Source organism: Mya arenaria, chromosome 14 (genome assembly GCF_026914265.1).
Source record: "Mya arenaria isolate MELC-2E11 chromosome 14, ASM2691426v1".
In the NCBI taxonomy this organism is placed as follows: Eukaryota; Metazoa; Mollusca; class Bivalvia; order Myida; family Myidae; genus Mya; species Mya arenaria.
This window is the reverse complement of record NC_069135.1, coordinates 45287999-45309951: the sequence shown is the minus strand read 5'-3', so window position 1 is coordinate 45309951 and position 21953 is coordinate 45287999. Positions and strand designations below refer to the sequence as shown.

The 21953-nt window shown below is 37.4% G+C and overlaps 1 protein-coding gene across 2 annotated transcripts in view; it reads right to left on the bottom strand.

The window, feature by feature from the left end:
• LOC128217974 (major facilitator superfamily domain-containing protein 4A-like) overlaps positions 1 to 21953 on the bottom strand; it is a 74322-nt gene that overhangs the window by 14539 nt on the left and 37830 nt on the right. For both annotated transcript variants that reach the window (XM_052925457.1, XM_052925458.1), the window contains exons 3-7: positions 9425 to 9623; positions 8222 to 8449; positions 5474 to 5591; positions 3240 to 3367; positions 2208 to 2300 (exon numbers count right to left, since the gene is read on the bottom strand). In XM_052925457.1, the coding sequence (XP_052781417.1) occupies positions 2208 to 2300; positions 3240 to 3367; positions 5474 to 5591; positions 8222 to 8449; positions 9425 to 9623 (766 nt within the window). The remainder of the gene's footprint in view (positions 1 to 2207; positions 2301 to 3239; positions 3368 to 5473; positions 5592 to 8221; positions 8450 to 9424; positions 9624 to 21953) is intronic.

The window sequence follows — 21953 nt, the reverse complement described above, 5'->3', positions numbered from 1 at the left end:
TACAGGAATCAAAAAGAGGTGATAAATGTGACTGAACTTTGGTAACAAATGTAAACTCTGAAGTTACATAAATATTTCGTTAGTTTTAGTAAGTTATGGCCCTTGACAGTATCAGTTGATCATTTCTGAATGACTGAATTTTCTGCTGGAGTTCTTGTAATTCTGTATGAAATCTTTAAAATGGAAAAAATAGCCTTGTATCCGTATCGACAGTCACCATTTCTATGAAATGTATAAAAACTACTTTTTGAGGGCATACAGGTTAGTGGTAGCCTTTATATGAGGTCATACATGTTACAGTTAGTGGTAGCCTTAATATGAGGTCATACATGTTACAGTTAGTGGTAGCCTTTATATGAGGACATACATGTTACAGATAGTGGTAGCCTTAATATGAGGACATACATGTTACAGATAGTGGTAGCCTTTATATGAGGTCATACATGTTACAGATAGTGCTAGCCTTTATATGAGGACATACATGTTACAGTTATTGGTAGCCTTTATATGAGGACATACATGTTACAGATAGTGGTAGCCTTTATATGAGGACATACATGTTACAGTTAGTGGTAGCCTTTATATGAGGACATACATGTTACAGATAGTGGTAGCCTTTATATGAGGTCATACATGTTACAGATAGTGGTAGCCTTTATATGAGGACATACATGCTACAGATAGTGGTAGCCTTTATATGAGGTCATACATGTTACAGATAGTGGTAGCCTTTATATGAGGACATACATGCTACAGATAGTGGTAGCCTTTATATGAGGTCATACATGTTACAGATAGTGGTAGCCTTTATATGAGGACATACATGCTACAGATAGTGGTAGCCTTTATATGAGGACATACATGTTACAGTTAGTGGTAGCTTTTCTATGATGGCATACATGTAAGTTGTAGCCTTTAAATGAGGTCATACATGTTACAGTTAGTGGTAGCTTTTCTATGATGGCATACATGTAAGTGGAAGCCTTTATATGAGGTAATACATGTTACAGTTAGTGGTAGCCTTTCTATGATGGCATACATGTTACAGTTAGTTGTAGCCTTTCTATGATGGCATACATGTTACAGTTAGTAGTAGCCTTTCTATGATGGCTTACATGTAAGTGGTAGCCTTTATATGAGGACATACAAGTTACAATAAGAGGTAGCCTTTATATGAGGTCATGCATGTTACAGTTATTGGTAGCCTTTATATGTTGACATACATGTTAGTGGTAGCCTTTATATGTTGACATACATGTTAGTGGTAGCCTTTATATGAGAACATACATGTTAGTGGTAGCCTTTATATGAGGACATACATGTTACAGTAAGTGGTAGCCTTAATATGATGACACACATATTACAGTTAGTGGTTGCCTTTATATGTTGACATACATGTTAGTGGTTGCCTTAATATGTTGACATACATGTTAGTGGTAGCCTTTATATGTTGACATACCTGTTTGTGGTAGCCTTTATATAAGGACATACATGTTACAGTTAGTGGTAGCCGTTCTATGATGGCATATATGTTACAGTTAGTGGTACCCTTTCTATGATGGCATACATGTAAGTGGTAGCCTTTATATGAGGACATACATGTTACAGTTATCGGTAGCCTTTATACGATGGCATACATATTACAGTTAGTGGTAGCCTTTATATGAGGGCATTCATGTTAGTGGTAGCCTTTAAATGAGGTCATACATGTAATAGTTAGTGGTAGCCTTTATATGAGGACATACATGTTAGTGGTAGCCTTTATATGAGGGCAAACATGTTAGTGGTAGCCTTTATATGAGGACATTCATGTGAGTTGTAGCTTTTATATGAGGACAAACATGTTAATGGTAGCCTTTAAATGAGGACATACATGTTAGTGGTAGCCTTTATATAAGGGCATACATGTGAGTGGTAGCCTTAATATGAGGACATACATGTTAGTGGTAGCCTTAATATGAGGACATTCATGCAAGTGGTAGCCTTTTTATGAGGACATACAGGTTAGTGATAGCCGTTATATGGGGACATACATGTGATTGGTAGCCTTTATATGAGGACATTCATGTGATTGGTTGCTTTTATATGAGGACATTCTTGTAAGTGGTAGCCTTTATATGAGGACATACATGTGAGTGGTAGCCTTACGTGATCCTTAGCAATTGACATAAGCAGTGAATGGCATTTTGCTGTGAGTTATAACGTACCCAAAACACGGAGTTTAGAACGGCTCCTTCACTTCGTTTTAAATTGTCCACGTTTTTCTCGGCGTATGAATATATGTAGTCTGCATACGAGGACTGGAAATACAGATGAAACATTTTCAATATTTAATAAACAGGATAAACAGTGGTTGCTCTGGCATGTCCATCAATTGAAGATTACATTACACTTTCATTGAATAAATAAAGCATGTCTAGCTGCACCAATTTGTTTTAGTGAATGTTTAATAAAACAACACATTCTTAGCTTTTAAAGAAGTAGATTTTGGAAGTATTTTCTAGTTAATAGATTCCCATCCTTCAGAACGAAAAAAAAATATTCGGGTTCTTATGAAACCAATACGGAAATTGTCGATTAGCTGGGACTGTATATGAGCGAATAAAATGGGGGCGGTGTCATTTCCATGAGGAAAAGGGAGCTTATTGACATCTGATTCGTGTCTATTGCTTCCTAATACGTCCAGGAAGTCGATGTTTCCGAGCGCTTCCACAAAGGAAACCACAGCTTCTAAAACGTTTTCCCCAAGGAAATCAATCCATTATAGAAATAGTAGACTTTCCTTTCTAGGTATCGTTTATAGTCTCCATTCAATTGAAACGTTCAAAATGTTAAGCATAAAATAGACTTGAATTCTTATTTAATCATGAGAAAAAAAAAAACATTCGAAAATAAATAGCCCTGACCGAGTGGGAGATGAACCAAACAATGAAAGGAGATGTCCTTAATGTGGATAGGGACACACCTACGTCTATTAACCACTCGTGTAATATAATCAAGCAGTAATAATAATACAAAAAAAGTTAAAGGTTAGGTTAGGTTACCCTCCAACAAAAACAACAACAAAAGCGCCTCGGGAGCCAACGCTAGTCTGTTGTTTTGTTTCAGTCAAAGAGCACCATTTAAAATAACCAAAGCATGCGTTTTTTGACTTGATATGCATTTTTGTGAAGAACAGAATTCCTCGCCTGTTTTCGACCCCTTTTTTAGAAAAACAAATCATAACATTCAGGCCAAACCTGCATGCCGTCCGATATAAATAGCGAGGCGGATGTGAGAGCAGTGATGACAACCACGGTCCGGGAACCACAACGTAGGTACCGTGTTAACGACCGGGAACCAGAATACTCGGAAAAATCGCTCTCATCTGCAAATTATATACGCCAATTGGTTAAACAAGAACTTTCGATAGGAAAAATACATTTTTCGTGTGTTAAGTGTTGTTAATTTTTAATTTTGTGTCGAATTGCCTGAACAAGATCTGGGTAATGTTGCCTGAACAAGATCTGGGTAATATTGCCTGAACAAGATCTGGGTAATATTGCCTGAACAAGATCTGGGTAATGTTGGTTTTCTGATATATGAACTATACCATAGTAGTTGCAATGCTTCTGGCCTTTCTGCTGTAATTACCATGGTATTTATGTTTTTAGAATAAACATATTATTCGCTGTTTCTATGCTTATTTGTTAAACAGAATGATTCAATGCGGCAACGTTCGTTCTTTGTACAATGTCAATAATAAACCCAATATGAACAAAAACGAATCATATTAACATGAACACTGTCATCACACCTTTCTGTGCCGAGACTTGTGAAATAAAGATTTGCAACCCAGTCAAAAGTATACATAGTTTAAAGGGAATGTTTACTGATGAGTCTTGTGCTGAACGTCTCTGTACTTAAAAGACGTCTTCAGAAAATGGGAAAACAATATGCTACTGACAGTTTGACATACGCAACTAATGTGTTTTCTTGTCCTCTGAGAATGAAGAAATGTTCCCCATGTCATCGTAACAGCGAGAATTCACGTTTGTTTGTCACTTACACTAAGAGAATATTTGACGTGAACAGCTGCGTGCAGTCAGTTATATATGGATGTAGATGTGTGTGTGTATATAGAGATAGAAAATATGAATTTCCCTTTGACTAAACTGATCCTTTTATGGATTTGAAATGTATTCATTCTACCGTTCAAGCAAAGAGGAATGCCATAATTCAATAGTGTATGCATGATATAGCATCTTTATATGTTGTGAAAGTGTTGTTTTAAACTAGACGCCAAACGGCGACATGTCGGGCCCGTTGTAAGAGTCTTTGGTACTGGCATGACGATCTCCCATGTTGTAAGAGTCTTTGGTACTGGCATGACGATCTCCCATGTTGTAAGAGTCTTTGGTACTGGCATGACGATCTCCCATGTTGTAAGAGTCTTTGGTACTGGCATGACGATCTCCCATGTTGTAAGAGTCTTTGGTACTGGCATGACGATCTCCCATGTTGTAAGAGTCTTTGGTACTGGCATGACGATCTCCCATGTTGTAAGAGTCTTTGGTACTGGCATGACGATCTCCCATGTTGTAAGAGTCTTTGGTACTGGCATGACGATCTCCCATGCAATTGCAATACTGATAGTTGAACAATAACTAGAACATGCAACACGCCACCTCACCATGGAATCCTATCATGCACACAGTCCGGACAAGGTTCATTCCAGACCAGTCATTTGAACAGTACTCATTTTGACATTTAATCTCTATGTGTGACTTTCACCTTTGAGGTACAAACCTGCGTATTATTTTTTGAGACACACAATTTCACCTTTGACCTCTAAGCTTTTACGTGACCTTTGAGGTATAGCCTGGGTTTGTGCGCCATATCCCACTTCATCATGGTGAAGATTAATGACAAGTGTTTTGAAAATCCTATTCAAGAAAAAGTCCGAACAAGAATCATTTCAACCTTTGACCTATAAGTGTTACGTTGAAATTTGAGGTACAGTCCTGAGTGTGCGCGACATTCCACCTCATCATGGTGAATCTTCATGGCAAGATTTTTTAAAAAGCCTATGATGCATGGTCAAGATACAGCTAGCACAAGGTTTAGTTCAGACGGACTTACGCAGGCACGCACGCACGTTAGTACGGACGTACACAGAATCGCCACATTAAATTCGAATTTAGCTCATATACTTAAATATGTATAAAAGTAAGACCGACTCACTAAAACGCATTTGTGTGATGTTTATGCACCAGTCAATTGTAACCACGGCTATCCCCAGTATACCCTCGGACCTTTTGGAGCGTGGTTACAATTGACTGGTGCATTAGAGTCAGGTTTTGTTTTGTAATACTGTTTTTTTTTTTGTTTATTGTTAAGTCATCACTCAGTCTTGCACAGTAGTACCGTTTAGACCCACTGTTTTTCTTCGCCGACTCACTGCCATCAAACAATACTATAAAACTGTTCTTACCAGCTGCTGTAGCCAGACCGGTGTGATGTGATGTTGATGGCGACGCTGAAGGGCTGTACATGATACCCCACTTCTTCTCCAGCCAGACCACCACGTACACCACAAGCGTTATCACTAACTGACAAAAGAGACGAGGAGACTGACAGTGATGACGCTGATAATGAACATTATGATAGTTATGACGATGATAATGACGATGAAAAGCAAAGTAGAACAGTAATGACGATAATAATGAGGATAAAAAGATGAGTAAGAAGGTGATGACGATAATAATGACGATGAAAAGGTAGAGAAGGACAGTGATAACGATGATAATGATGATAAAAAAGAGGAGAAGGACAGTTATTACGATGATTATGACGATGAAAAAGAGGAGAATGACAGTGATGATGATGATTATGACGATGAAAAAGAAGAGAATGTCAGTGATGACGATGATTATGGCGATGAAAAAGAGGAAAAGGTCAGTGTTGACGATGATAATGACGATTCAAAATAGGAGAAGTACAGTTATGACGATGATAATAAAAATAACAAAGAGAAGTAGGACAGTGATGACGATAATAATGACGATAAAAAGATGAGTAAGAAAGAGATGACGATGATAATGTAGATGAAGACAGGAGTAGAACATTGATGATGCTGATGATGCTGATGATGCTGATGATGATGATGATTATGATGATGATGATGATGATGATGATGATGATAATGACGATAAAATACGAGTAAGAAAGTGATGACGATGAAAAAGAGGAGGAGATAAGTGTTGACGATGATAATAACGATGAAAAAGAGGTGAAGGACAGTGATGACAATGATAATGACGATAAAAAAGAGGAGGAGGTGAGTGATGACGATGATAATGACAATGAAAAAGAGGAGGAGATCAGTGATGACGATGATAATAACGATGAAAAAGAGGAGGACGTCAGTGGTGACGATGAAAAAGAGGTAAAGGACAGTGATGACGATGATGATGACGACGAGGAGATCAGTATTGACGATGATAATAACGATAAAAAAGATGTGAAGGACAGTGAAGACGATGATAATGACGATGAAAAAGAGGAGGAGGTGAGTGATGACGATGATAATGACAATGAAAAAGAGGAGGAGATCAGTGATGACGATGATAATAACGATGAAAAAGAAGAGAAGGTCAGTGATGATGATGATGATAATGACGATGAAAAAGTGGAAAAGCGCAGTGATGACGATGATAATGACGATCAAAAAGAGGAGGAGGTTAGTGATGACGATAATAATGACGATGAAGAAGATGTAAAGGACAGTGATGACGATGATAATGACCATGAAAAAGAGGTGGTGGTCAGTGATGACGATGATAATGACAATGAAAAAAAGGAGGTGGACAGTGATGACAATGACAGTGCGGATAAAAAGAGGAGTATGCAAGTTATGACGATGATAACGCCGATTAAAAAAGGAGTAGGACAGTGCTGATGTTGGTGATTATGAAGATGAAAAAGAGAAGGGCAGTAATGACGATGATGATGACGATGAAAAAGAAGAGGAGGACAGTGATGACAATGGTAATGACGATATAAAAGAGGAGGACAGTGATGACGATGATAATGACGATGAAAAAGAGGAGGAGGACAGTGATGACAATGATAATGACGATACGAAGAGGACAGTGATGACAATGATAATGACGATATAAAAGAGGAGGAGGAGGACAGTGATGACGATGATAATGACGATGAATAAGGGGAGAAGGACAGTGATGACGATGATAATGACAATGAAAAAGAGGAGAAAGACAGTGATAACAATAATAATGACTATAAAAAAGAGAAGGACAGTGATGACGATGATAATGAAAATAAAAAAGAGGTGTGGTACAGTGATGACAATGTTAATGACGATGAAAAAAGAAGAAAGAAACTGTGTTGGCACATATAGTTCATATTATATTAACACTTTACAGCTATCGTGGCATAATTGTCTCACTTAACTTTCGTTTTAATGATTTCTATCAGAAAACAATATGAATTAAAAGCTTATGGTTTTGGCGCGATTCGAAATTACGACGCAATATTCATTATTGTTCCGCGCACTGTAGCGCTGCCATATGAGCTATTCGGGAAAACACAAAGACACAGTGAAAGGCGTCATCCCCAGGGCCACAGGCAGAGTGTATATGGCATATTGTGGTGTAATACTGTGAACACCTTTTCAGAAGTCTACATGTTCAGTAGGCAATCCTATGATACCATTAAACATTCACGTAATGAGAGACATGATATTCCAGAATGCCAATATTTCTATTAACTTGCAATAATGGCAATAAAACGTTTCATATTACCTCAGACTAATGCAATGGCAGATAATGATGTTTTATACGTTCGAAAGGGACTCTCTGACAATAGTCAGATTATTGTGTGTTATAACTCGACTTTGTATCAGTGTTAGGTTGTCACCATAAGGTGATATTATTGTTAAAATATGGTAAAAGTACTCCATTTGCGAAAAAAATGTATGCGGTGCTGCTGAACAATGAATGCTTGTAAGGCCTACTTTTAAAGTATATACTAAAGAGGATATGGCAGTTCATATTTGAAATGTGTTCAAAAATCAATAGATAAACTTTGTCGGCTACATGATACTGTGAGAGACTACCTTTTAGTTCCTTAATATTAACGACATACAAGCTTAAAATTTTCATATGGACCACCCTCATATTTAGTTTTCAGTGACATTTATAAAAAGTTATAGACAAACCTGAATACTGCCAAGAATAAAGAACGCTTCTTTAGAATGGGATAAATGCATGGCTCTGTCAACGATCTGTGGCTGAGGAGCTATGGTGACACTTTGATTGGCTGTTTTGTTGTCGTCTGGCGTCAAGGTGTAGCCGTCAATAAAGGGGCTGCAGTCTATGTTGAGAAGGAAGGGAGAGGCAATCATCGGACTCACAAAGGCACCAAGGCCGTAGAAGAAGTGCATAGCCTGAAAATGGCAGTATCAATAATTGAAATTAAATGAGAAGGCAGAGACATTGATTTAATTAACAAATGTGAAACAATAGCAAGCTCAGTCGCTCAATGAAAATAATGAAACACGCCACTCGCTTAAGGGAAATAAACCAACACATCACTCGCTCAAGGGGAATAATAAAACAAACAACTCGCTCAAGGGGAATAATACAACACACCACTCGCTCAAGGACAATATTACAACACACCGCTTGCTCAAGGGGAATAAAACAAAACACCACTCGCTCAAGGGGAATAATAAAAATCACCACTCGCTCAAGGTGAAAAATGCATTACACCACTTGCTCAAGGGGAATAATAAAGCACACAACTCGCTCAAGGGAAATAAAACAACACACCACTCGCTCAATGGGAATAATACAACACACCACTCGCTCAAGGGGAATAATACCACACACCACTCGCTCAAGGGGAATAATACAACACACCACTCGCTCAAGGGGAATAATACAACACACCACTCGCTCAAGGGGAATAATACCACACACCACTCGCTCAAGGGGAATAATACAACACACCACTCGCTCAAGGGGAATAATACAACACACCACTCGCTCAAGGAGAATTATATAACATACTGATCGGTCAAGTGGCTTACTGAGACACATGGTTTGTGAGTTATGACGCACGTTGGAGGTGTTTGTAAGACACAGGTGACGCTGGCTACGACGACACAACGGCCATTCCAAATGCCTGATTTTATTTCATAATTAATCAATAAGCGCAACAGACTATTCACGACTTACTTTATAATTTTATTTCGTTTGGGAAAGAGCATTTACATCTAAATCGCAACAATAAGCTAAGTGTGGTTTGTGTATGTCATTGATTTTGCAAGCTCATTCTTAAATAACAATATAATGTAACAATTCAATTAAATAATTCGTAAAGGTTTGGCCAGTTTAATGGCAAAATCGTCCGAAACTACCTGTAGGAATGGAGTTACATTCGTCCCAAATCTGAGGATCATGCGGAGGTTGGCGACACAGTCTACACACCCCATAAACCAGCCCATCACCATCAGGTTGATGAGAAGTTCAGCCAGCACCCGACACGCCGGGATTATAAACATTGTGATCGGGAGGCCCGTCATCCCGATACACAGCAGGATGTGCGCTGGGATAACCCTGGAATGAAATTAGGAGCGGTCTAAATTTTAAAATCATAACGATCAGAAATCAAAGTATATTTCTCTTAAATAAAACAAGAAACGATCTAATGAAAGAATTCTTTATCCCTCGAACAAGAAAAGGAATGATCTTAATTTCAAATACAAGCTTTGCTATTCGGAGGCATGTCTTAATTACAGATATATATAACAGGGTAACTTTTTATGTGTGTCCGGTAATACAAGTGAACATCAATAGTAAATAGACCCGAATATGTTTTTCTTCACATAACATTTTAATTCTTTAGTTGTAAACATACTTAGACGAGAACGAATTCGTGGTATTACATATATGTTTAATTCTAATATCAAGCGTCATTTATGTACTTTCAAGTAAGTTTTTTTGCGGAGTTGGAAAATGAAATCAATATCATACATCAGCGGCTGACAGTCTTGAATGCAATTATGTAATGATGATCATTTTACTGTGCAGCATCACCTAATACATGATTTGAAATGTCACGAGGTTCGTGTACTCCAGGGGTCATAAATGACAGACCTTGGTATTTCAATTAAGCCAAAGGCTCAAGAGTCCGGTAAGTGTATGGTAAGGATCATATTGTACTCTCACCCTAACCTTACCCTAACCATGGATTTGCAGACTAACGGGCCTGAGTAGAATTTATCTTATAGACACTCCATGGTTCAATACAGTTTATTTTACACACAATTGACCGTCTTCGTCCATTTCAGTCATTGCCAGATTGAGTAACAAAACAAGTTCGTAGACTCTTGACAACATGTAGGTACCCGCGTTCCTATTTATTAATTTCGGATGAGTAGACGGGCGAACAAACGGATTAGAATAAAGTAAGCATCTCGTCCCCGAGTACCCGAGTAGCCCAGTGAACCCTGGTCATATACATTTATCCATTATACTGGACAATGATTCGGACACAAACAAACGAATGCTGCTGGCTGTGAAAAATGCATTTTAATATCAGAATTATTATGTTGGTAAAAACAAATTCGCTTGTGACAAATACGTAGTTTACATACAAAAACTACTGTAATCGAAACGTGTTCTCTACTTATGCTGAGAATATAAGTATCTTCCATGGCCGAGAGTGTAAGATAGGTTCATTCCGACCCGAGCGTAGGGTGTTTTGCGGAAACGAGGTTTACCGAGTTTCCGCAAAACACCCTGCGCGAGGGTCGCGAGGAACCTTTTTTACACGAGCGGCTATGGTAGATGCTTTTTCTCCCACTTCAGTTAAAAAAAATTAAGTAAAAATGTATTTTTTTGCCGGAACTCTGTTGTGCTTAGTGAAAATAATTGCGTACGGATATGCAATAATTCGTGGTTGTCATGGATATTCGCGCAGTGATTCAGAGTATGTAAATGGTCTGATCGGTCTTTAAATAGTTCCAGGAAGAGTGAAGCATTATTTCTTGAAAGGTGCATGAAAACTGTTTTCTGGTGACATTTGAAGCGAGAAATAATTAACTCGCGTTCTAAATATTGCCACCAGACAAGGTTTCCATGATGCTACAGACGACTGTCTTCAACAAGGGAGGTAATTACAATGTGGTGACCATTAAAAAAAGTTCCATACGGGCATTTTATCTTCGCCCGTGGGCAAGATAAGAATTTCTAGCATGGATAAATTAATGGATCTACTTATCTGAGGTGGGAGAAAATTGCGTTAATTTTGGTGACATATACGGTTTGTGAAAATCAAGGCTCCAAATATTTTTTATCCAAGCAAATATGAAAATCGGCATTATGTAACACATTGGAACGAGCAACATAAACTACACCGTTATGGCGTTTATGCAAAAACATGTTAACAATCATCCAAATCGTGACCAAAGACGCGGTAACACCTTTGTCCTAATCACATTAATCCAGAAAAATAAAGTTAGCGCGTCCAAGCTTGGCTATGTCAATTCATTTATCTGTCCAGAGAAATTCTAAAACCAGCAAATACAAGATTTCGTCGCTCACGGCGAATGTTTTCTTGATTACATTAATGTTACACAAGAATACATATGTGCAAATACGGCACTCGTGGAGCAGAAATGTGTGATATAACCGATATATTCAGCAAATATGACCATTATAAAAACATACCAACTCACTCTGAAAGTGAATAACAGAAATACATGTATGGAGGGTTTGTCTTGATTTAAGCCGCAAAACATTATAAGAATAACTTAAAGCAGGAAACATTTCTCGGTTGGCGTTGGTTTTGTTTCATATCACTCGCGTGGCCGTTTTGTCTCGACTTTGACATTAAGCTCTGCTATTGGCCCTGGTTCTTTAACATCATTCGATTAAAGTATCTTTATTGGTCATGTAGTATCGTTAGATTATGTAGTCTACATTGGTCCTGTAGTATCGTAAGATTATAGAGTCTACTTTGGTCCTGTAGTATCGTTAGATTATAGAGTCTACATTAGTCATGTAGTATCGTTAGATTATAGAGTCTACAATGGTCACGTGCTATCGTAAGAATATAGCGCCTACATTGGTCCTGTAGTATCGTTTGATTATAGAGTCTGCATTGGTCATGTAGTATCGTTAGATTATAGAGTCTATATTGGTCCTGTAGTATCGTAAGATTATAGAGTCTAAATTGGTCCTATAGTATAGTTAGATTATAGAGTCTACATTGGTCATGTAGAATCGTACGATTATAGAGTCTACATTGGTCATGTAGTATCGTAAGATTATAGAATCTACATAGGTCCTGTAGTATCGTTAGAGTATAGAGTTTAAATTGGTCCTGTAGTATCGTTAGATAATACAGTCTACATTGGTCATGTAGAATCGTAAGATTATAGAGTCTACATTGGTCCTGTAGTATCGTAAGATTATGGAGTCTACATTGGTTCTGTAGTATCGTACAATTATGGAGTCTACAAAGGTCCTGTAGTATCATTAGAGTATAGAATCTAGATTGGTCCTGTAGTATTGTAAGATTATAGAGTCTACCATGGTCCTGTAGTATCGTTAGAGTATAGAGTCAATATTTGTCCTGTAGGATCGTTAGATTATAGAGTCTACATTGGTCCAGAAGTATCGTTAGATTATAGAGTCTACATTGGTCCAGTAGTATCGTTAGATTATAGAGTCTACATTTGTCCTGTAGTATCGATAGATTATAGAGTCTACATTGGTCCTGTATTATCGTTAGATTACATAGTCAACATTGGTCCTGTAGTATCGTTAGATTATAGAGTCTACATTGGTCCTGTAGTATCGTTAGATTACAGAGTCAACATTGGTACTGTAGTATCGTTAGATTATAGAGTCTATATTGGTCCTGTAGTATCGTTAGATTACAGAATCAACATTGGTCTTGTAGTATCGTTAGATCATAGAGTCTATATTGGTCCAGTAGTATCGTTGGATTATGGAGTGTTTATTGGTCTTGTAGTATCGTTAGATTATAAAGTCTACATTTGTCCTGTAGGGTCGTTAGATTATAGAGTTTACATTTGTCCTGTAGGGTCGTTAGATTATAGAGTTTACATTGGTCCTGCAGTATCGTTAGAGTATGAGGTCTACATTGGTCCTGTAGGATCGTTCGATTATAGCGTCTATATTGGTCCTGTAGTATCGTTAGATTATAGAGTCTATATTGGTCCTGTAGGATCGTTAGATTATAGATTCTACATTGGTCCTGTAGGATCGTTAGATTATAGCGCCTACATTGGTCCTGTAGTATCGTTAGATTATAGAGTCTACATCGGTCTTGTAGTATCGTTAGATTACAGAGTCTATATTGGTCCTGTAGTATCATTAGATTACAGAGTCAATATTGGTCCTGTAGGATCGTTATATTATAGAGTCTACATTGGTCCTGTTGGATCGTTAGAATATATAGTCTACATTGGTCCTGTAGTATCGTTAGATCATAGACTCTACATCGGTCCTGTAGTGTCGTTATATTATAGAGTGTTTATTGGTCTTGTAGTACCGTTAGATTATAAAGTATACACTGGTCCTGTAGGAGCGTTAAATTATAGAGTCTAAATTGGTCCTGTAGTATCGATAGAGTATAAGGTCTACATTGGTCCTGTAGAATCGTTAGTTATAGAGTCTACATTGGTCCTGTAGGATCGTTAGATTTTAGAGTCTACATTGGTCCTGCAGTATCGTTAGAGTATATATTATATATTGGTATTTTAGGATCGTTATATATTAGAGTCTGAATTAGAGTATAGAGTCTATATTGGTCCTGTAGTATCGTTAGATTACAGAGTCTACATTGGTCCTGTAGGATCGTTAGAATATAGAGTCTATATTGGTCCTGTAGGATCGTTAGAGTATAGAGTCTATATTGGTCCTGTAGTATCATTAGATTACAGAGTCAATATTGGTCCTGTAGTATCGTTAGATTATAGAGTCTACATTGGTCATGTAGTCTCGTTAGATTATAGAGTCTTCATTGGTTACGTAGTATCGTAAGAATATAGCGCCTACATTGAACCAGTAGTACCGTTTGATTATAGAGTCTACATTGGTCATGTAGTATCGTTAGATTATAGAGTCTATATTGATCCTGTAGTATCGTTAGTTTATAGAGTCTATATTGATCCTGTAGTATCGTTAGATTATGGAGTCTACATTGGTCATGTAGAGTCGTTAGATTATGGAGTCTACATTGGTCCTGTAGTATCGTAAGATTATGGAGTCTACATTGGTCCTGTAGTATCGTAAGATTATGGTGTCTACATAGGTCCTGTAGTATCGTTAGAGTATAGAGTCTAGATTGGTCCAGTAGTATCGTTAGATTATAGAGTCTACATTGGTCCTGCAGTATCGTTAGAGTATAGAGTCTACATTGGTCCTGTAGTATCGTTAGAGTATAGAGTTTACATTGGTCCTGTAGTATCGTTAGAGTATAGAGTCTATATTGGTCCTGTAGTATCGTAAGATTATAGAGTCTACATTGGTCCTGTAGTATCGTTAGAGTATAGAGTCTACATTTGTCCTGTAGTATCGTTAGAGTATAAATTTTATATTTGTCCTGTAGGATCGTTAGATTACAGAGTCTATATTGGTCCTGTAGGATCGTTAGATTACAGAGTCTCTATTGGTCCTGTAGTTTCGATAGATTATAGAGTCTACATTGATCCTGTAGTATCGTTAGATTATAGAGTCAGCATTGGTCTTGTAGTATCGTTAGATTATTGAGTCTAGATTGATCCTGTATTATTGTAAGATTATAGAGTCTATATTGGTCCTGCGGTATCGTTAGAGTATAGAGTCTATTTTTGTCCTGTAGGATCGTTATATTATAGAGTCTACATTGGTCCAGTACAATCGTTAGATTATAGAGTTTACATTGGTCCAGTAGTATCGTTAGAGTATAGAGTCTACATTTGTCCTGTAGTATCGATAGATTATAGAGTCTACATTGGTCCTGTAGTATCGTTAGATTATAGAGTCTATATTGGTCCTGTAGTATCGTTAGATTACATAGTCTCTATTGGTCCTGTAGTATCGTTATATTATAGAGTCTACATTGGTCCTGTAGTATCGTTAGAGTATAGAGTCTACATTAGTGTATAGAATCTATATTGGTCCTGTAGTATCGTTAGATTACAGAGTCTACATTGGTCCTGTAGGATCGTTAGAATATAGAGTCTACATTAGAGTATAGAGTCAATATTGGTCCTGTAGGATCGTTATAGTATAGAGTCTATATTGGTCCTGTAGGATCGTTAAAGTATAGAGTCAATATTGGTCCTGTAGGATCGTTATAGTATAGAGTCTATATTGGTCCTGTAGGATCGTTATAGTATAGAGTCTATATTGGTCCTGTAGGATCGTTATAGTATAGAGTCTACATTGGTCCTGTAGGATCGTTATATTATAGAGTCTACATTGGTCCTGTAGTATCGTTAGAGTATAGAGTCTACATTGGTCCTGTAGGATCGTTACAGTATAGAGTCTACATTGGTCCTGTAGGATCGTTATATTATAGAGTCAACATTGGTCCTGTAGTATCGTTAGAGTATAGAGTCTACATTGGTCCTGTAGGATCGTTATATTATAGAGTCTATATTGGTCCTGTAGTATCGTTAGAGTATAGAGTCTACATTGGTCCTGTAGTATCGTTAGAGTATAGAGTCTACATTGGTCCTGTAGAATCGTTAGATTACAGAGTCAACATTGGTCCTGTAGTATCATAAGATTATAGAGTCTACATTGGTCCTGTAGGATCGTTAGATTTTAGAGTCTACATTGGTCCTGCAGTATCGTTAGAGTATATATTATATATTGGTCTTTTAGGATCGTTATATTATAGAGTCTACATTGGTCCTGTAGTATCATAAGATTATAGAGTCTACATTGGTCCTGTAGGATCGTTAGATTTTAGAGTCTATATTGGTCCTGTAGTATCGTTAGAGTATATATTATATATTGGTCCTTTAGGATCGTTATATCTACATTAGTGTATAGAATCTATATTGGTCCTGTAGTATCGTTAGATTACAGAGTCTACATTGGTCCTGTAGGATCGTTAGAATATAGAGTCTACATTAGAGTATAGAGTCTATATTGGTCCTGTAGGATCGTTATAGTATAGAGTCTATATTAGTGTATAGAATCTATATTGGTCCTGTAGTATCGTTAGATTATAGAGTCTACATTGGTCCTGTAGGATCGTTAGAATATAGAGTCTACATTGGTCCTGTAGGATCGTTAGAATATAGAGTCTACATTGGTCCTGTAGTATCGTTAGAGTATAGAGTCTATATTGGTCCTGTAGTATCGTTATATTACAGATTCTATATTGGTCCTGTAGGATCGTTAGATTATAGAGTCTATATTGTTACTGTAGGATCGTTAGAGTATAGAGTCTATATTGATCCTGTAGTTTCGTTATATTACAGATTCTAGATTGGTCCTGTAGGATCGTTAGATTATAGAGTCTATATTGGTACTGTAGGATCGTTAGAGTATAGAGTCTATATTGGTCCTGTAGGATCGTTAGAGTATAGGGTCTACATTAGAGTATAGAGTCTATATTGATCCTGTAGTATCGTTATATTACAGATTCTATATTGGTCCTGTAGGATCGTTAGATTATAGAGTCTATATTGGTACTGTAGGATCGTTAGAGTATAGAGTCTATATTGGTCCTGTAGGATCATTCGATTAAAGCGTCTACATTGGTCCTGTGGTACCGTTAGATTATAGAGATAACATTGTTTACAAAGCGTGTCTGATCATCACCCATCTAAATAAGAGTTGTGTTCTTGACAGGTTATCAGAAAGTCTCGCCTTAATACAGTCATCGAACCTTTGTATGGTGCCAGAAAAAACAATAACGCGAAATGTAATTACCGATGGGTATAAGGGGGCTCCTAAAAGATAACAAATTACCCAGATGTGATCCAAAACAGACTCTTTCTGTTTGCAAACACTCTTGCATGATTCAAATAATAATGCAACGTATTGGCATTTTTATGCCATATAAGTGGAAATACCGTCCTCATGTGATTTCAATTTCTGATAAATATGAGTCTTGAATGGATAAAAACACATGATAAGAAGATTTCGCAGCCAACATCCGATTAAAAAAGATCGCACAAATCAAGCTGCCAATACATATGGCTCTGGTAATACACAACTCTAGTTGAAACCATCTTCAAGTATGCAGTTGGCTCGAGTTCAATGGTATATTTAAATGTCGTAACTGGTGTTTTCAGCTGCAGCAAAAAATGTCACATGATCTTAACGATATTAACGGCGATCAATGTACGTGTTTTTCCTTCTTAATTAATATACGTCATGTAAGCATACGTATTAGCATTATACTATTATGTCAATGTCTACTTTGTTTAATATTCGTCATTTAAATAATATGGTTTTGTAGTTAAATGACGTAGAAGGACATGCGTATTAGAAACATCACATAGGCGAGTGTTGTCGTGAGATAGTTCATCTCTTAACATATAATAACATTACTTTTGAGTGATAAACCTTTAACTAATTGCTAAACAATGCATTTATGGAAACTATTAATTACTGATAACAAGATTGTAACTGCGTATTTAATAGCTAAAAACGCACAAATATCAAATTACTGGTGGGTCCTAAAAGGTTAAAAATGATCTACTGTCGTCTCATAAGGTACCTTTCTTTCAAATTAAACACGGTATCCTTCATAACTGTCATTGTTTTCGATATTTATTCACCTTTTTTTTGGTAATGCACCAGTCAATTGTAACCATAACAAAACAAAACAATTGTATTAATTGTAATACTGGTTATTTGTGAGTAGGAGTGCATCTTTCAGGGGTGCCCGTATAGTATATCACTCATTATAAAAAAATAGGGAATATAGAAATGTCGTGAATCTTCATTATTGGAAAGAAGTTTTAATCTGAATGGCGGCATAAATAATCCCCTATGTCTGCATAGTCGTACAGCCTGTATTCAAGACACGGACCATAAAGCTGGTAATCGCCTAATCTGCCATGGTTCCATTGATAAACCCCTATTACAGACTGATTAATATGCGCGGCGGAAATTAACGTCTTTCACAGGACGGAGTAACGGAAGCAAACCCGGGCTGCTTCCCACTACGGATGTTGCTGGTAGATTAAACAGGCTGCAGGACGACAGGACTCATATGACAAGAAAAACCGTCACTCACTGTAAGATACACTGTAAGATGCACCAGACACTCGACTATGCGGCAATGTAACCAAAATTCCAATGCTGACTTGGGCAAGCGGTAATTTAAGCTATTAATTAAAGGTAATGCATGTTTAACAATGTTGTTCGATAACACCACGTGGAAACGTTATTGTCTTAGGCAAATGGCAATTAAATGTCATATTATACGCCCCCCCCCCCCCCACACACAAACGCCAACCACACACAACCCCGTTCCCCCTGCGTTAGAAGGGGTCCTCCAATATATACCTGAAGTTACAAATCATTTTAATCAATTTCGGGAGTCTGAGTACAAATTATTATTTTTAGTCTCTCCGTACCGCACGCATCCTTTTGTCCCCCAAGCACTCCTTATATGGCGTCTGAATACCGCCGTACCACTTATTTTGGTATCACTTTCAACACTCTTTACCGAACACCCTTTGCATCGGTTATACATCTTAGAGCCATTTTACGCAGTCACAAACTTAACAGACACGTTGTCATACTTTTTTGAACTATTATGGAACAGTCTTCTAAAATTGATCGCAAAAACATTTCTGTTTTGTTGCCGCAGACAGGTTTGACATATAATACCGAAGACTAATCAGATTATATAAGCATTTTTCCCATCACACAACGTCTTCCTCGATGTATTATTAAATTACCGCCCGTCTTTGGAAGTAAATGCATCGGTTAATTTGTTTGGTGAACAATGCCAGAAGCATAGTGGGGAAATGTTAAATGTGAACTTGTTACTCAGTTTTGGATATAGTTTGATGACATGTATATAAAACACAGAAATATAGATATTTACGGACATTATTCATCATGTATTCACTTCCTTACTAAAGCATTGGCTGATACACGAAACTCTAACATACTCCTTGTCTGGTAGACGAAACTCTTACATACTCCTTGTCTGGTAGACGAAACTCTAACATACTCCTTGTCTGGTAGACGAAACTCTTACATACTCCTTGTCTGGTAGACGAAACTCTTACATACTCCTTGTCTGGTAGACGAAACTCTTACATACTCCTTGTCTGGTAGACGAAACTCTAACATACTCCTTGTCTGGTAGACGAAACTCTAACATACTCCTTGTCTGGTAGACGAAACTCTTACATACTCCTTGTCTGGTAGACGAAACTCTTACATACTCCTTGTCTGGTAGACGAAACTCTTACATACTCCTTGTCTGGTAGACGAAACTCTAACATACTCCTTGTCTGGTAGACGAAACTCTAACATACTCCTTGTCTGGTAGACGAAACTCTTACATACTCCTTGTCTGGTAGACGAAACTCTTACATACTCCTTGTCTGGTAGACGAAACTCTTACATACTCCTTGTCTGGTAGACGAAACTCTAACATACTCCTTGTCTGGTAGACGAAACTCTTACATACTCCTTGTCTGGTAGACGAAACTCTAACATACTCCTTGTCTGGAAGACGAAACTCTAACATACTCCTTGTCTGGTAGACGAAACTCTAACATACTCCTTGTCTGGTAGACGAAACTCTAACATACTCCTTGTCTGGTAGACGAAACTCTAACATACTCCTTGTCTGGTAGACGAAACTCTAACATACTCCTTGTCTGGAAGACGAAACTCTAACATACTCCTTGTCTGGAAGACGAAACTCTAACATACTCCTTGTCTGGTAGACGAAACTCTAACATACTCCTTGTCTGGTAGACGAAACTCTAACATACTCCTTGTCTGGTAGACGAAACTCTAACATACTCCTTGTCTGGTAGACGAAACTCTAACATACTCCTTGTCTGGTAGACGAAACTCTAACATACTCCTTGTCTGGTAGACGAAGTTCACTGTAAATTATGTTATACCACCAAGAGTGATTCTCCAACGAAATTAAGTCTCATGTGGGCGAGTTTAACAATAATATACTTGAAACTCAAATAAGACATTATTTTATCAACGAATCCTTCATAACAAATAACACAGCATTAATGTCATAGCACGGAGAAGAGAACATGTAAAGTCGCAGTACATCACTGTTGGTAGTGTTCACATGTCACAGGTTCCAACCACATACAGTTGGCGGAGGGGGGGGGGGGGGGTATTCCAAAGTGCTTTATGTTGATATGAGATTGCAAGAAACAAGATTAAAAATAAATATTTCAAAAACTACAATCGTGAACGGGATTCAAACCATTTACATGCAAACCGTCTAAAAACAAGGGTATTTGGAGACCTCAACATCACGCCAACGATGTGAACATTTGCAATCCCGTTGCTTTCATTAATTAAATGTGTGTGTTTTTTTAAACATGGTATGTGCCCGTTCGAGATAAGATACCGTTGGGAATAATACCTACATTTACAATGCTATTAACGCTACATAGTCGCGGATCAGTTTAAATCTAATAGTCCTTTGACGGCAATTACTTCCCATTACAAGTTGGATTCTCATAAAACATTGACACAAAATTGCCATTTCCCGCGCAAAACATTTGACTCGCTCGTCCCCTCTGTGTACTGAATCGAGACGATGCGAGACCGAAGTGCTACCTCAACTAGAGGTTTGCCACGGAAGGTTGATTTGCGTATTGATTTTATCGGTTAACTATTTAACCGTTTCTGAACCAATTATGGTTTTCACTCACTGGTGTCCTTCTTTCTCTTAAGTCATCTCTATTTTAACCAATTTTGATCGATAACTCTCCGTTCGCTCTTTTGTTAGCCTTTCTTCACACTATCAGTTTTGAGGCATGTTTTGAAAAAGAAAGCTGAAAAAAACAGTACTCTTACACCAAACCACATATTAACAGTGTGTGTATACCAAATGATAAATTGCGTCATAAATGCTACGTCGGAAGGCAATATTTTGCTACGAATGAAGACTTTAAACGAAGATAACTTCACTATTTTAAATGAAAATTAGCGCAGTCTACGCCGCTTACGGAGCCCCGCCTTCGGTCTTTTACCAGAGTTCGATTGAGAGTTTAGTTTCTCAAAACACTTCGACAAACCTTTTCACTATACGGCTGTTTGACGGAGCACTGTCAAAACATTATTTTGGAAACAGGTTTGTCGAAGTGTTTGATGAAACTAATCACCTAATCAAACATCAGTAATAAAACGAAGGCGGTGTTCTTTAAGCGGCATAGTCTGCCCTTTGTTTTATTTAAAATGGTGTAGTAAAAGAAAAGTTATTTTTGATTGTTAAGTTTTCATTTTAAGCAAAATATTGCCTTCCGACGTAGCATATATGACGTAATTTATCACGTGGTATATACACACACTGATTAAACCATGGTAGATTGTAGCTATAAATAACACAATGCGTGTGTGACACGATTTGATTTTGACCAGTTTGATTGTTGAAATAACAAAAGCTTAGTGTGAACTAGAATACAATTTATTTTCAGTTATTTACGGCTTAAATCAAAACTAAACTACCGTAATAAAAATGCTTTTATTCAATCAGGTTATTGAGTTCAGGTTGAAGATAAAGTAAAGATACATCTTTTCATATCAGGTAAAATAGTTTAGATTGACGAGTTGAGATTGATCGGGGGGGGGGGGGGTATATCATTCAAATCATATCAGTTGTACCATATATGAACATACAGCATATGTATAGTAGTGTAATATCCATACAGCTACTTAAGTCATCAGTCGGTTTTAGCAGAC